Genomic DNA, 17,728 nt, shown 5'->3' on the forward strand with positions numbered 1-17,728 from the left:
GCTGTTTGTTAAAGCTTCCAACTACAGAAGGGAATCCTGAGCCACGAACCAACCCACAGTTACAAAAGGTAATATCATGGTTTCATGTTACTCAGTTGGCTTGGCTTGCTCACCCATGACTCAGACTTCTGGGGGCCTCCCTGCCTGGCTCCCTGTGTAATCTGTCTCCTCTGTAACCCAGCCCTGGAATCCTTGCTCTTCCTTTTTAATTATCTCTCACTTCTACACCCAGGCCAAGGTGCATATGATTTCTCTCTCTCTCTCAGCCTCATTAACTTTTTAGGAATGGAGTCGTTTACCAGGGCTCCTAAATTTTCACCTGTTACAGGTCATAACTGCTCCTTTCAAAGTCCCCTAAGACCCAGGAATGTTCCCAACTGGCCTCTCAGTTCAATCTCCTTTTGGACTTTTCAAGATCCAGTTTCCTCCTATTTTTTTTTTTTTTGATGGTGAATACTCAAGTCCCCCAAGTCTCTGATGTATTGACCCAAGGTCCTTCCTCCTAAAATACCCTAGGACTCTTTCCCAGAGCTTCTCTTGTTGCTCACTCCTCCTACAGCACAAAGCGACAGGGCTAAAGGCAGATGGAGAGGGAAAAGTGTCCCATTAGGGGGTTTCTGACAGAGATGTGAGCTCCAGAAAGACTGTAGCCCTGTGATGTTCTCCTTGGGCCTGCACATTTGAGAATTGATATTCCAATTATGAACTTCCAGGCCCGACAGACAGGATTAAATTGACTTTGTAATTTAATACAAAGAGAAATTTAGATGTATAGGTTTAATATAGTTTAAACTCTTTTTCAGTTTTGGAGGAAAAATACTTAGATATGCATTTTCTCACATGCTATATTTTCCTTTACTCTTTCAAGTGTGTATTGCAATAGTGCTTTAAAACCATTTTAAGGGCACCTGGGTGACAGTCAGTTAAGCGTCCGACTCTTGATTTCGGTTCAGGTCATGATCTCACAGTTCATAAGATAGAGCCCTACATCAGGCTCTGCACACTGACAGTATGGAGCCTGCTTGGGATTCTCTCAGCACAGAGCCTGACATGGGGCTCTAACCCACAAGCAGTAAGATCATGGCTTGAGCTGAAGTTGGACACTTAACTGACTGAGCCACCCAGGTGCTCCTACAGTCAACAAATTTTTAAAACTCACTATTTTAGAATATAACCATACTTTATTGAATCTAAGACACCAACTACTGTAAGACATACCATGTAGCACAAAGAAAGAAAAAACATTAGCATTTAAACTGTGGCATGCCACTGATTGATTATAACACATAAGCCAATCTCAGAGTTGTTAAAATGTGGTCATTGTGGTCCTATAAATCATTGATGATTTATAGCAGTATAAATAAATATACATATAAGCCATGTTCATTTATTCACATGGTTGATCTGAAAGTTAAATTTAAGTGAAGTGGCAGTACTAGCTTCACATAAATATTAGTTTTCATTTACTAGGCGCTACTAAGTCCTATGCCCCAGACAAGTGTCAACTGGGGGGTTGCCTTGTCATTCCTATCTTCCTTATACTTCTTAATATTTTCATTTACTGAGTACTTCCCAAGTGCTGAGTGCAGTACATGAATTATCTCATTGAATCCTGACAAGAACACTCCAAAGCAGGTACTATTCTCCAACTTTATAGAGGTAGAAATTGAAGCTCTGGGAGGTTCAGTGACTTGACCAAAGTCACACAATTAGTAAATGTGGCAGATCAGATATGCTGATTCAAAGCTAGAATGTTCTAGCATAAAAGCATTCTCAAAGTTGAAAGGGACTTAGAAGTCATTGCTCCTCCATTCAAGAATCTCCTTCTCTAGCATCCCTAACAGATAGTGATAGTTTCAGTATATCTGACCAGATAGATAAGCACCTATCCAAACCAGTAATTATCAAACCTGCCTGATAATCAAAAGCATCTGGGAAGCTTTTTATAAATGCGAATTCCTGGAGCACCTGACTGGCTCAGTCAGTTGAGCATCTGACTCTCGATTTCAGCTCAGGCCATGATTCCAGGGTCGTGGGATCAAGGCCCACATCAGGCTCTGTGCTGAGTGTGGAGTCTGCTTGAGATTCTTTCTCCCTCCGCCCCTCTCCCTGCCTCTCTCTCTCTCTCTCTCTCTCTCTCTCTCTCTCTCAAAATAAAAATAAAAATAAAAATAAATAAAAAGCAAGTTCCTGGGACTCTCTTCCAAGGTTTTTTTTCTTTAAGAGGTCTTGAATGAGGCCTAGAAATCTGTATGTTTGGAAAGCATATCCAGGTGATTCTGATGAAGCAAGTTTACAAACCATTAATATAATCTCACAAAGTCTTAGGTAGAAACCATTGTTGGGAGAAGAAGTTGAATATCAGCCCCATCAAGGAAGTAGTGACTTCTGCACAAAAGAAGAATGATGCCATGCTTCTCCACTGGTTAGAATAAACCAACACTGAGACATGAGTAAGGTAAACAATACCCACAGGAAACTCCACATGAACCATTGAACCCTACATGTTTTGGGTGGGCTAAATCCTTTTACCAACTAAATCTCAGCCCAGACCCACTCCCAGGTGCTATCAGGAAGAAAGACATCATTGCTAGTTAAGATGTGATGTGTTCCCAGGCCTAGCCCAAAATGCATATCTCCTAAGAATGGTTCTGCTCCAAACCACCCCCTCACTACTCTCATTGGCTTCTCCATGACCCAGAGATTAGAAGTTGAGGTCTTATCCCCAATAAAGCAGCCCTAGAAATTTTACATGAAGAGGTATGAGAGTTTCCTATCATAGTAGGGGGAGGAGGTCTGGATGCAAACCGAAGGCAAATAAGCACTTGGCAGGCATACTGTAGGGAGCAGTGAAGCATTAGATGGGGTGCAAGGTGCACTGCTTCCAAAATAAATAAACCTCCTGTTCAGCTCTCTAACTCAACAAATCTCAAGTCCACTAAGATTTCATCCAGCCTTGGCTCTGAAATCTGTACAGCACACTGTCCAATAGAACTTTCTACAATGGGGGAAACATTCTAGATCTATACTATGTAATATCGCAGACACTATCCACATGTAGCTATTAAGCACTTGGAATATGGCTAGTGTGGGAAGAAATTTTTAATTTTTAAATTTTATCTAGCTTTAATTTCAATTTAAATAGCCCATGTGAGTGTGCCTGGGTGGCTCAGTCAGTTGGGCGGCCAACAACAGCTCAGGTCATGATCTTGCGGTCTGTGAGTTTGAGCCCCATGTCAGGCTCTGTCCTGAGTGCTCAGAGCCTGGAGCCTGCTTCTGTTTCTGTGTCTCCCTCTCTCTCTGCCCCTTCCCTGCTTGCTCTCTGTCTCTCTCTCTCTCTCTCAAAGATAATAAACAATAAAAAAACAAAAATAAATAAAAATTAAAAATAGCCCACATGATTAGTGGCTACCATACTAGGCAGTGCAGTTCTAGAGGGACTGACCCAGCCTCATCTTGAACTTTGTGATCAGAGCTGCCTATTCAACACCCGCTTTTAGGAAAGTACGAAAGTACAATGCTCGAGAAGATAAAATATGTCAGGAGGGAGCACCATGATGGGGCCACCACAGAAATCAGCATCTGCCCAATATTTTTAGCCACCTTAGGGGTAAGGCAGAAATGACTTCAGGGATAGCCCAAGCAACTGTGAAGATGCCAGTTATTAAAATCCATCCCAAAACAGCTGATCAAAGGCCAACTTCAGGGTGTGATGTGATTTCCTTGCAATTTCTCTTATGCTCTGCATATGACAGTGACAATCTTTACTTTCTTGTTTCTCTTCCTCCAATCAACTCAGTGCTGTCACTTTCTTTTCATTGTTTCTATGCTTCATTAGCCACCTCTTTCACCAGCTAGTCTTGCTTATATCTTTAGTCCAAAAAAAAAATGCACAACTTGGCTAATTTAGTCAACCAGTCATTTTGGTGAGAACTCTGGGTTGAGATGGTCATTGGACTTAACTGGTAAGCCAGCCAGAGCCCTGTGCTGATAGGATGGAAGGGGCCTCCTAGTTTCTCTTCCATCCACACACGTGTCCTTTAACTGGGATAGTTCCACCCATGTACGAATATCAGGAAAAATACCTCTCAAATATACAACAAATATACAACATACAAAATCCTCCAAGAGTTGAAAAAAACTGTAGGAACAGTAGGGGCTCCTCTCCATCTGTTCTATGAGTACTTATTGAGGTTCCTTTGTGTATCAGGCATTGCTTTCAGCTCCCAAGGTAAGACAAATAAAGTCTCTCTTTCATGGGACTTAACATAACAAAAAGGTAGTAAAAGAGTTATTATTTATTGAGCTTCCACCCCATAAGAGGTACCCATTTCTCATAACACTCCTGGAAGATAAATACTATCATCCCCAATTTATAGATACAAAGGTGGAAGTTCAGGTTTTCCCAAGATCACTTCAGTCTGTGTGTTCTTTCTGCTTCTCCACACCGTCTGCTCGTGTAGTCTCTTCCTCTACTTATACAGTAAAGGATTCCAAGCACATTTATTTAAAGGCTATTCCCTTACCACAAGAGATTAAGTTCATCCAGATTAAGACCTGGTGAGCAGAAGACGCATTATCAGGGATTTAAGGCAGGAAGGAAGAATCACTGCCACCCAAAGCCAAGAAGAATAGGGCCTTCTATGGGGAATTTTGTAGTTAAGCAAATAGTTTTCAGAGAAAACTTACCGGCCACCACACCATACTTCGTCCTGCCAGGAAGAAGCCTCCAACAGTCCCACGATTAGTGGAAAACATAGCCTGAAGAGGAAAGGTCAAAAATTTAGTACAAAACTAGAACAGAGCAACTTTGCCTGCCAAAAGGACATACCTCTCCCACTCCCATATACTTGTACTTTCTTTTACTGTCTTTATTTCTGAAGCACTTCCACATTCCTTACTCCCCTAGAACTCCACTGTACTTAGATGAAGGAGGCAGGGACCTACATATGACAGACAAGAAGACTGAAGCTCAGGTTTAAAAACCTTTCCCTGGTGCAGCTCTGCAATGAGTTCGCAGTGTGGCTTCAAGCAAGTCACTCCACCTGAATGTTTGTTAAATAAGGAAAATGGAACTTTTCATGCCATTTTTACAAGCATACTCAAGGTGCCTAATGAAATATCATTCTTTTTGGGATGCCTGGCTGGATCAGTAGGATAAGCATCTAGCTCTTGGTTTCAGCTCAGGTCATGATCTCACAGTTCGTGAATTCAAGCCCTGCACCAGTCTGTGTGCTGACAGCACAGAGCCTGCTCAGGATTCTCTCTGTGCTCCTCCCCTGCGCACGTGCTCGCTCTTTCTCTCTTCAAATAAGTAAATAAACTTAAAAAATTTTTAAGAAATATTCTTTTTAAAAGCATTATACAGTAGTGCACCTGGGTGACTCAGTTTATTAAGTGTCAGACTCTTTTTTTTTTTTAATATTTACTTATTTTTGAGAGAGAGAAAGAGAGAGCAAGCTGGGGAGGGGCAGAGAGAGAGGATACACAGAATCAGAAGCAGGCTCCAGGCTCTGAGCTGTCAGCACACAGCCTGACGCAGGGTTGGAACTCACGAACCATGAGATCATGACCTGAGCCGAATGCTTAACCAACTGAGCCACCCAGGCGCCCCAAGAGTCAGACTCTTAATCTCAGCTCAGGTCATGACCTTGCAGTTGGTAAGTTCGAGCCCCACATTGGGCTCTGCGCTAATGGTGCGGAGCCTACTTCGGATTCTGTCTCTCCTTCTCTCTGCCCCTCCTCTGCTTGTGCTATAAATAAATAAATAAATAAATAAATAAATAATAAACTCAAAAAAAATTTACTAAATAAATGAAAGCACTATACAAGGGGCATTAAGGAGGACACTTGTTGGGATGAGCACTGGGTGTTCTATGTAGGAGATGAATCACTGGATTCTATTCCTGAAATCATTATTGCACTATATGCTAACTAACTTGGATGTAAATTAAAATAAGTAAATATATACATACAAACATACATACAAATATACATACATAATAAGCACTATACAGTATTTGAATTATATTTCAGTAATGTTATTATCAAAACAAAGAAATAAAAAATGCTAGAGGAATGCATGGTGTTCTTATTAAATACGTTAAAGATGGACCATTCAAACTCAGTTCAAAACTTTCTGAGATGTAGGTAGAAGCTTGCTGGAAACATTACTTTTCAACATATTATGAGTACTGCAGAATGATTATTGTTATGAATACAGAAGGAGGAGATTCCTTCTGACTGGGGTGTCAGGAAAGGCTTCACAGAGGGAGCAGCACTTCAGCAAGTCTTGAAGATAGAGTGGGATTTATTAGTGAAAGAAAAGAAGGAAAGGACATTTCAGACTGTGGGAACAACATGAGCAATAACCCAGAGATAGAACTACAGTGTGGGGAGGAAGGGAACGGTGAATAGCATTACCTGGAGAACCTGGCTGAGGCATATGAATGAGGAGAATGGTGAGAAGTGGGAACAGACTGCAGACCATCAAATGCCAAGCTAAAAAATATAGGCTTTATTCCATAGGCAGTAGGGAGCCACTGAAGGTTTATGAGCGCATTTTCAGTAAATGACCACCAGACCCTCCTTCTTTTTTTTTTTTTTAATTTTTTTTTTCAACGTTTATTTATTTTTGGGACAGAGAGAGACAGAGCATGAACGGGGGAGGGGCAGAGAGAGAGGGAGACACAGAATCGGAAACAGGCTCCAAGCCCCGAGCCATCAGCCCAGAGCCCGACGCGGAGCTCGAACTCACGGACCGCGAGATCGTGACCTGGCTGAAGTCGGACGCTTAACCGACTGCGCCACCCAGGCGCCCCCACCAGACCTTCCTTCTTACAGAACCCTTGGAATGTTGCCTCTGAACCTTCAGCTAATTCCTGGTCCAGCTCAGGCCCAGGCCCAGTTTTCCAGGTCAAAACTGGGACAGTATCTCTGCTAGTGTTCTCCTCCTCCCTCCCTCTATGTCAATGGCCTTCCCTTAGCTGATGGCTTGCTAATGTCTCTGAAAAGACTAATAACTGATAATGACTGAGCCCTGTTAAAGCTGGTTGCATCGTGACCCCTGAGGCTTAAGAGCATCACTGGTGCAAAGGAATTAACCTCAGATGGTGACATTTCAGACGCTTAGAAATTCAGTTTATTCAGCAAACATGCCTACTATTGATAGCATATTGCTAAGTGCTCAGATTCCAGAGATTGACCAGACTCAGTCCTTTAGGAATCAGCGTCATTCATACATCCAACAATCAACATAAATTGATTGTTGTGTGCCAGGCAGTTCCAGGGAGAGCACAGCTCAGATCTTTCTGGACTCGTGGCAGGGTCCTCCCTCCCATAGGACATACTCTTAGGGATTCTGTGGTGTTTTTTCTAGGAATAGCAAGAGGACTAACAAACACAAGGGACAAAGAAGGTAGCCAGGGTTGAACAAAAATATGGTCCAAGGACTCAGATTCTAGTAGTTTTCCAGGGAAAGGCCATTCTGAAAGTGATTCTGATGTCAAAGCAGGTTGATATGCTCCAGTTGGTATTGGAGGGACACAAAAAGTGGGTTTGGGGCCCAGATACAACATTTCCAAGTTGGTCTCAGAAACGAAGAGCTTAGAGGAAGGATGTGACAGTCAAGACTAGAGTGGGGAACTGGGTAATTCAGGAAAGATGTTGGGGATGGATAAAAGGCAAGGACAGGTGTATCTACACCAGGCCTTCTCTTCTCTGGAATGTTTATCCCCTCATCTCCACAAGCCCAGACCCAGCAGACCCATCCTTCAAGGCTCCTCAAATGTTATTTTCCCCATGAAACTTTACCTGACACTCCACCACAGAAACTTCCTCCTCTACTATGGCCTCTCCCCTTCACAAACAAAAAATAATCTCTCTCTCCTGTGAACATCTAGAGATTTTCTATAGATGTTCTATGTTTCTATACCTCATTCACAGCCCTTACACTTTTTTCCTTTATGTTGCCATATTATAATTTTTTCCAGCTTTATTGAGGTATATGGACAAATTAAAAATTGTTTATATTTAAGGGATACAATGTGATATTTTGAAATACATATTCATTGGGGCGCCTGGGTGGCGCAGTCGGTTAAGCGTCCGACTTCAGCCAGGTCACGATCTCGCGGTCCGTGAGTTCGAGCCCCGCGTCGGGCTCTGGGCTGATGGCTCAGAGCCTGGAGCCTGTTTCCCATTCTGTGTCTCCCTCTCTCTCTGCCCCTCCCCCGTTCATGCTCTGTCTCTCTCTGTCCCAAAAATAAATAAACGTTGAAAAAAAAAAAAAGAAATACATATTCATTGCCAAGGGCTGCCTGGTGGGAGAAATGGAGAGATGCTGATCAAAAGGTACAAAGGTAAAATTATAAGATGATTTCTGGAGATCTAATTTACATCATGGTGACCATAGTCCATAATACTGTATTGTATAGTTGTTTGCTGAAAAAGTAGACCTTAAGTGCTCTCACCACACACAAAAAGCATTGTAACTGTGTGAGATAATGGGTATGTTAATTAACTTGATTGTGGTAACCATTTTACAAGTTTTTAATCCCCTGTAATGCTTAGTATAATGCCTAGTGCGTGGTACACATTCAATAAAATGTTGGATAAAGGGGTTTCGCAGTGCCTTCTGCCTCCACTCTTCCCCCATATCCCACCCCCGAACACTCCTTCTGGAAATGAGCAACGCCCTTCCAGGCAGGCATTTTGCAGACTGCCAGCAACATTCAGTAGGTGCTACCAGTAGGTGTTATTACTATAACTTGTGTACCCTGCCTTCTTCTTCCCTGCTGTTTATTCCCTACAATGGAAAGACACTGTCTCCATGAGCAAAGGATGCTCAAAGGAAAGCTCTAAGGTTCCAACACCACTTTGTAAAACATGGCATTAAATTTGCCTGTCCACCCTGCAACTAGAAGAGAATGATTTCACAAGTGCAAGCCAGAGGAGCAAAAGAAACACAACTACTGACCCATATTTTTTTTTCTTAATGGATTAAAAATATCACTGAACAAAAGGAAGGCGCTTCAGACCTTTGCTTAAAGCTTAAGAAACTGGGGATGTTGGGCCTGGAGTAGAGAAGACTCCAGTGTGGCCTACCATCTTCTGAGGTAAAGCGAGACAGCGTGGTCTGCATAAGGCACAACCAAATACAATGGAGAAGCTCCAGGACATCAGATCTGGGCTCCATACCAGGAAGATTTTCCTCACTATCAGAGCTGTGTAGAGATGGAAGTGGTGCCACTGGGGAGAGTCTTGGCCAGAAATATTCAAGTGAAGGGTGGACAATTGTTCAAGATATTTTGGTCAAGTGGTTTAAGAATAGACTCTAGCACAGGATCAAGAGGGTTAAAACTGAATAAACTTTAGGCCTTCACTTTATGAAAATATGTCAGGAAAGAAGGAATTCCACACCACCAGGACACTGTCACAGCAATGCAAATGGTGGTAAGGATCATGGAGAGAGTATTGCCAGAAAGGATGCTGTCTTAGGGAAGGGAAGGTGAGACAGTAGAAAAAACATGCCTTTGGTATCTAATCCCAGCTCTGGCACAGATTCATCTGACTGACTTCTTGTCACCATCTGATCCTCACCTGTAAAATTGAAAGGCTGAGCTTCCCCAGGGGCAATTGCTACTCAGGCATCCAATGATGCTATTAGTGCAAATGATTGCATAAGGCAGTAAATTTTTCCTGTAAAGAAAAATGTCCAGATCATAAGTTATTTAGGTTTTGTGGAACACACATGATCTCCACTGGACACTCTTCCTCTTTTATTTTTTACAACTCCTTAAAAGTGTAAAAACACATTTGTAACTTGTGGGCCATACAAAAACAGGCGGTGGGCCAGATTTGCCCTGTGAACTATAGTTTAACAACCCCTAGCATAAGGGGGTTCAGGATAGCTTAAATGAAATCTTCCAGAAAAAATAAAGTTAGAGATTTAGCCTAAAATGATACAAAATCCCCCAAGAAACAGAGAGGTGGTGAAAGAAAAATGGAAATATACAGTGAAGAATAAGCTCAAACCCAAATATGATTGGAAGAGGGTAAAACAGAACAAAATAATGTTGGAAGAGATGTGGATGGTGATAGAGGGACATTGGCTATGGGTGTCTTTTCTAAGATGAAGAAGCACCGTAAGCCAGGATCACTCTGTCTGTGCAGCCCAGAGATCACTCAGGAGTCAGGATGCCTATCCCCAAACCAAGCCACTCTTGATGCTCCAGTAGAAAAAAAAGGAATGTAAACTGGAAGAAATCCAGCACGTTAAATAATCAGGGTCCAGAGGCACTGACTAATGGGGAAAATTAAATGTAGACAAATATTAGCAGGCTCATTAAGTAGCATTTAACAGGACAAGTGATACTGATTCACAGATATTTGAAAAGCATAAACACCATAATCAGCAGGACTGGCAGGGGCTAAAATAAGATTGGTTAGGGGAACAGAGATTATCGGTGATTTTCTGGGAAATAAGCAGTATGGCATAGCTAGCAAATGATGAATTCACATCCAAGTGCTAGGCACTTAGAAGCTGGGGAAGGGTGTGGGGAGGAAGGCAGGCAAAGTGGCAAAGCCCCTGGTACTCTGGAAAACCAAGAGTCAAAAGATCTGAGTTCCAGGAAAATTTCATGTACTGCAACCTTAGGTAGACCACAACAACATGGGGCTTCAGTTTCCTTTTCTGTAAAATAGGGATTAGTATTCCTGCCCTCCTTATGTTGAGGCATTTTGTGAAGATGCCCTATCCAGTTGACCGCGTTTGCCCATTTTACTTAAAAGGACAAAAACAATTCAGGGCATGGCTCATACCTTGGAGGGCAAATGACGATATTATTTAAAAAGACTCCTAGACTCCATAAAGAATTTTCAGATTCATGTCTGCAGATCCTCACAACAATCTTTGGGAGTCATAAGAATAGGTAAGATTGTACCTATGCACACTTGAGTAAACTGAAGCTGAGATAGGTTGCCTGAGGTTGCATAGCTAGAACCATGTCAAAGCCAGTAGTAAACCTGAGAATCCTGGCCCCTGGTTGGACACTTCTGGGAAGGTGAGCATATTGGGGAAGAGTTAGTAACACTGACCCCTTGTGACACTTGGAAAAGCTTTCAGTCATATCTAGTTTCTATAATTACTTAACAAACCAAAAAAAAAAAAAAATGCTTCCTTCTATCCCTAAAAAACAAAACAAAACAAAATAAGAAACTGTGGCCATGGAAGGGTTAATATCCACCCTGCCTCCCCACACTCCCCTCTAAATCAAGAAAGAGTTCAACCACCTGCTGCCATCACAGCCTCCTGGCCCAACCCTACCCACAACCAAAGCTTTTGAGAATGTCTGCAATATGTGCACATTTAAAACACCTCATCTTCTAGTTGCTGGGTGTGCCAGAGTCTGTCATAGTGAAATTTCCAAGTTCCAAGTTCCAAGGCTGCGAAGAACAAGTTTCTCTGGTTTGGTGTGTCCCCAGTCCCCAAGGGGAGCCACGTGCATTTCCCCAGCACCAGGCCACCCTCCAAGGCTTCCTCCTCCTCCTCCTCCACCCAAGCTTTGCCAACTCTCACTCATTCCAGTCCCTGGGCTTGCAGGTCAGCCTTTCCCAGGGGGACACCAGCAGCACCCCTCCATTTGGGGCTGCCCCACAGCCCCTGCACCTGGCAGAGGCTTTGTGTCCTTCCTGCTCTAAATTGTTTCTTTTCCATACAAAACTGTATGACTAAGAAGAAACAGGACAGTTCTAGCCTCCTTGGGGCTTATCTTCCAAGCCCAGAGATCTTCCCTGAAGCCCTAAGCTGTCCCTCTCCTGCCCCTCACACTAGCCCCCAGCCTCTCCAATCTCTGCCTCCTTCTCTGCTCACAGGCTAGGTGTATTCTCCTTGGACCTTCCTGGCCAGCTCCCCTCAGAACCCCCCTCCCTTCTGCTCATCCTTGCTTGCCCCCCTCACTTCACACTGTGCCCCCCTGAATTCCTCTCAAGGGCTTCCAAGTTATTTCCATTCGGCTCCACAGACCTTTAAACCCACCCTTTCCTCCTCACAGCTCACGGATGCAGTGGCTCCCCTGTGCAGCCCCGCCCCCCTTGTCCCTGCTGGTGGCTCTTGCCCCCTCAGCCCACGTCTCAGAGCCCTCACATACCCACAGCCCGACGGCCATCACCACCACAAAGTAGACAACGATGACAGAGATGTCGGCCGCATTGCGGATGCGCTCATGTGGCGCAAGGGGTGAGGTAGTGTCGGTCGTGGGGCTCCAGGTGGTAGTGTCCATGGCGGCGGTGGCGATGCGTCCCTCCCGCCCAGGCCACTCGCTCCTTATACCGCCTCCGGGTTAATAATCAGCCCCGAGGGAGGGCGCCCGCGAAGTCGCGCGGTGCGGCTCCTGCGCTGCACCGTCGGGGAGCAGCTTTGGACGCAGAGAGCGCTGAAGGAGGAGCAGGTGGAGCTGTTGGCAGAAAGGGTGGCAGGCTGGCAGGTAAGGGCTGTTCCGTGAGTGGGGAGGGGCCATCCAGGGGGTGGTGCCCGCCCGGCACAAAGGCCGGCTGTGTTCCCGGCAGGGTAGCCTCACCTGCTCTGCCAGGGGCAGAGAGGGTGAGGCTCCATTGAGGAACCAGGCTGCCTGAGGCCAGGGGCCTAGAGGCTTCAGGTCGCCTGCCACCTGCCCTTGGACCAGTACTGAGGCTTCTGCAGACTCCGGTTCTCCATGTGTAAAATGGGTACAAGACTGTTCCCAGGATTCAGCCAAGTTCTTGGTCTCTGTGGAGAAAATTCTGGGGAAGACCACTTGTTGGGTATTGCTGGCAAGAAATTCAGAACAATTTCTTGGCCATGGGGACAGCCACCCACCTACCTACATTTCTGGCGCCCCTGCAGCCCCCAGAGGCACTGTTACTGCCACTGTAAGGAGGAAAAAAGAGAGACTAGGAGAAGGGATCCCACTGGGAGTTTTTCTTTGCCCTGTGCCTCACCCAGTAATTGATCTGGGGCCCTTCTGGGGCAGATAGAAGTGAGGATACTAGAGAATCCCTTCCATGGAGCTCATCATATGTTGACCCTTCCTGGGGATTCAGCCTGCCCATCTGGAGACACATGTCTAAGTTGAAAGTCAGGGCTCAGCACAGAGATGATTGAGAAAAGAGGCATGACTCACCCAAGGTCACACAGTGAGCTAGTGACAGAGCTGGTCCTACAACCTAGACCAGGGTAGGCCTAGTTCAGAGGAAGGTTGGAGACGCTCTCAGGTGCTAGCACTAGGGAGCTTTGCTGGAGTGATGAGGTACAGGGAGGGGGAAGGACCACATAAACCCTGCCCGGACTCTGTTCTGCCTCAGGTCCTCCCTGCCCACCACCAGACAACCATCCACTGCCTAAATGCCAACAACTGATTTCTTTGCACCTCACTGTCTCTGAGGTCCACTCCCATCCTCCCTCATCAGCACTTGCTCTTCCTACTGAGGCTGCAGTCAAAGAATCATTATTTGGACTGCATCCATGTAGGTCTTCCCCATTCCCCCCCCACCCACTCCCCTAAACTGAGTAAGGTTATACCCAGGGCCCAACATAATGCCTGGCCACCAGGAACAGGAATTCCTCTTCTGGGGAACCCAGAAGCAGGGGATCTTCAACATGGATGTCCTCCAAAATTTCAAGCTGAGCCATCAGCCACAGCTTGGAGCAATTGACCTTTCATCTATATCCATCTGTTCCCGAATTCAGCAGAGCATTTTCACCTGGCTCCGCCCAAGCAGAGCCCCTGCCCTCAGGAAACTTCCAGTCTGATCTGGAAATGAGCTCATCCACAGCAAAAGTTCAGCCCTGAACCCCCAGCTGCAGGCATCCAGCCTGTGCCAATTTCCAAAAGTGAAGTCTGGCAATGAGCAAATCCGAAAAGTGAGCAGGAGGAAGGACCTGAAGTACTATAGGACCTCAAGGGAGGGAATAAACCATTCTTTGATCTTTCTCAGATAGCAAAACATGGATGGCTAGAGAAGGAAAGGATGGCAGCCTGGAAGAGACCAGAAAATGCATTCATTCATTCATTCATTCATTCATTATACATTCATTCGTTCTTGCAACACAAGAACTACTTCTATGTGCCAGGTCATGTGTGCCAACCCTGGGGATATAGCTGTACACGAGATTCACAGGGTTCTTGCCCTCACAAGGCTTCCAGCCCAGTGGGAGAGATAGACCATCATCAAAAATAAGACAAATACCTATAAAATTAGCATTGTGATATGTGCTTTGAAAGAGACATAGTAATGCTCCAAATGTGTAGCAAGGATTTTAACATGGAGATGAGGTAAAGCTGGGGGAAGGCCTCGGAAGGTCCGGTTTGAACAGGACCTTAAAAGAAGAACGAGCAAGGTAAGATGGGAGTGAGGGATGTAGCAGGAGAGGGCAAGCTGGGGCTAAAAATAAAAAATAAATTAAAAAACATGTCAGTACCAAGTATCCCCCTACCATGGCAGGGTGGCAGGGGGAGTCCAGGATACCTGAGGCCCTTTTGCAATTTCTGTTCCTCACTGGTCTCCTCTAAAAGGACAATTTATACCCAAGAAAACAGCACAGAGATTCCTCAAAAAATTAAAAATAGAATTACTCTGTGATCCAAGAATCCCATTTCTGGATTATATATCCAAAGACAATGAAATCAGTATCTTGAAGAGATATCAGCACTCCCATGCTCATTAAAGCATTATTCACAATATCCAAGTTGGAAACAGTTTAAAGTGTCCATGAGCAGATGAATGGATAAAGGAAATGTGGTATATATATATACATACCACATTTATGTATATGTCTATGTGATGGAGTATTATTCAGCCATAAAAAAAGGAAATCCTGCCCTTTGCACCACCATGGATGAATCTAAAGGACATTATGCAGACAGATAAAGACAAATACTGTTTGATCTCATCTATATGCACAGTCTAAAAAAGTCAAACTCAAAATGAATTACTGGGACCTCATCAAAATAAAAATCTTCTGCACAGTGAAGGAAACAATCAGCAAAACTAAAAGACAACCAACAGAATGGGAGAAGATATTTGCAAATGACATATCAGATAAAGGGTTAGTATCCAAAATCTATAAAGAACTTATCAAACTCAACACCCGAAAAACAAATAATCCAGTGAAGAAATGAGCAAAAGACATGAATAGACACTTCTCCAAAGAAGACATCCAGATGGCCAACTGACACATGAAAAAATTCTCAACTTTACTCATCATCAGGGAAATACAAATCAAAACCACAATGAGATACCACCTCACACCAGTCAGAATGGCTAACATTAACAACTCAGGCAACAACAGATGTTGGTGAGGATGTGGAGAAAGAGGAACACTTTTGCATTGTTGGTGGGAATGCAAGCTGGTGCAGCCACTCTGGAAAACAGTATGGAGGTTCCTCAAAAAACTAAAAATAGAACTACCCTACGACCCAGCAATTGAACTACTAGGCATTTGTCCATGGGATACAGGGGTGCTATTTCGAAGGGACATATGCACCCCCATGTTTATAGCAGCACTATCAACAATAGCCAAAGTATGGAAGGAGCCCAAATGTCCATCAATGGATGAATGGATAAAGAAGATGTGGTATATATATATACAATGGAGTATTAGTTGGCAATCAAAAAGAATGAAATCTTGCCATTTGCAATTATGTGGATGGAACTGGAGGCTATTATGCTAAGTGAAATTAGTGAGTCAGAGAAAGAGAAAAATCATATGACCTCACTCATATGAGGACTTTAAGAGACAAAACAGATGAACATAAGGGAAGGGAAACAAAAATAATATAAAAACAGGGAGGGGGACAAAACATAAGAGACACATAAATATGGAGAACAAACTGAGGGTTGCTGGAGGGGTTGTGGGAGGGAGGATGGGCTAATGGGTAAGGGGCACTAAAAAATATATTCCTGAAATCATTGTTGCACTATATGCTAACTAATTTGGATGTAAATTTTAGAAAATTAAAAATAAAAAAATAAAAAAGCCAAACTCATAGAACCAGAAAACAGAATGATGATTGCCAAGGGCTAGGGAGGGGGTGGGAGAAATGGGGAGATGTTGGGCAAAGGTTACAAACTTCAAGTTATAAGATGCAGTGTATGATGACTAGATCTAATGCAGTGTATAATGACTATAGTAAACAACATTGTATTTATACTTGAAAGTTGCTAAGAGATTAGATTTTAAGTGTTCTCACCACAAACACACAAACACACACACAATGGTAACTATGTAAGGTGCTGGGTGCTGGACGTGTTAGTTAACTCAATTGTGGTAATTCTATCCCACTGTATGCATATATTAATTAAATCATCACATTGTACACCTTTTAAAAAATCATGCTGTACAACCCAGGTTTTTTAAAAAAAGAATTATTTTCTCTACACAGATGCTTCCAGGAAACACAGTATGATACACCACCTGCCCCCCACAGCTGGCCAGAGCTGCTGGACCACTGCTCATTGGTAAAGATCCTGTTGGCCTCTCTCCTGCCCTCCCTGGTGCCAACCAAAATCAGGCTCTGGTCACAAAAAAGAACCTTCTTACCAGAACCCCAAGGGAAATAAAAAAGCTGCCCAAACAGCCAGACCAGGGGGAAGATGGGGCTGATGAGGAAAGACAGACATAAAAGCAAGAAGCAGACCCCATCTGAGTTCACAATCTCAGGTCAGATTGGGGTCCTAAGTTTGAAAAACCAGATGCCCACAGATTCACAGCTAAACCTGACTGTTGAGAGAATACTATTCAAATAACTCTGAAGCCACTAAGCTAATATCTACAGATGGCAGGGGAGGAACCCAGATTTGGAGTGTAATGCCTCACCACTATGTGGGAATTCTCCTGTTGCCTCTTCTCTGCCTTCCTTCCACACTACTCAGGTGTCTAGGTCCCACAGGAGTCCTACCTGCTTCTACCAGCCCAGGAGCTCTTCCCCAGCAGGCCTCGAATGTGCAGTGTCCACCTCTTACTGGCCAAACTGTGCTCCTAAACTCTTGTCACACCGTGAAATAAACAGCCTAGGTGCAGAGGCTGTGAGTTTGGGAAGTTGCCTGGGGAGGGGAAACCACATAACTAGTTTGAATCATAGCACAGCCATCATCCAGCAGCAAACCGTGGATAGTTCATTTGACATCCGTGATCCTCCACTTGAACATCTGTAAAATGGCATAGACTGTCTTGTGAACCTGTGAGGTCCAAATGAGATGAAAATGCAAAGGAGCCTCACTGACAATAAAAAAGGCAAAGGTGAGGTACTGCTATGATTTTCTCTTTTTTCCTTTCCCTTGTTGCAAGCTCAGTTGTGGGAAGCAGACTGTTGATCAGTGTATTTGTTTCCTGAGGGTGCTGTTAACAAATTATCACAAATTTGACAACTCAAAAGAACATAAATGTATCCTCTCGTGGTTCTGGAAGGCAGAAGTCCAAAATTGGTTTCAATGGGCTGAAATCCAGGTTTCAGCAGGGCTGCATTGCTCCAGTTTTAAGCAGGATCCTTCCCTGCCTCTTCCAGCTTCTGGTGGTGCCAACAGTCCTTGGCTTGTGGTCACATCACTCCAATCTCTGCCTCAATCTTTGTGTGTGTGTGTGGTAAAATATACATAACATAAAACTTCCCATCTTAATTATTTTTAAGTGCACAATTCAGTGGCATTAATATATTCACAATATTGTGCTACCATCACTACTATCTATATCCCA

At 44.0% G+C, this 17,728-nt stretch overlaps 1 protein-coding gene across 3 annotated transcripts in view; it reads right to left on the minus strand.

Annotated features, from left to right (window-relative positions):
* Positions 1 to 12,278, minus strand: part of SLC5A1 (solute carrier family 5 member 1) — a 73,155-nt gene extending 60,877 nt beyond the window's left edge. For all 3 annotated transcript variants that reach the window (XM_047088197.1, XM_047088196.1, XM_047088198.1), the window contains exons 1-2: positions 12,147 to 12,278; positions 4,690 to 4,761 (exon numbers count right to left, since the gene is read on the minus strand). In XM_047088197.1, the coding sequence (XP_046944153.1) occupies positions 4,690 to 4,761; positions 12,147 to 12,278 (204 nt within the window). The remainder of the gene's footprint in view (positions 1 to 4,689; positions 4,762 to 12,146) is intronic.
* Positions 12,279 to 17,728: the final 5,450 nt, after the last annotated feature.

The sequence above is a fragment of the Lynx rufus genome, unplaced genomic scaffold (genome assembly GCF_022079265.1).
Source record: "Lynx rufus isolate CCGP_SWC_20201006 ecotype Redwood Valley unplaced genomic scaffold, mLynRuf1.p SCAF_24, whole genome shotgun sequence".
NCBI lineage: Eukaryota > Metazoa > Chordata > Mammalia > Carnivora > Felidae > Lynx > Lynx rufus.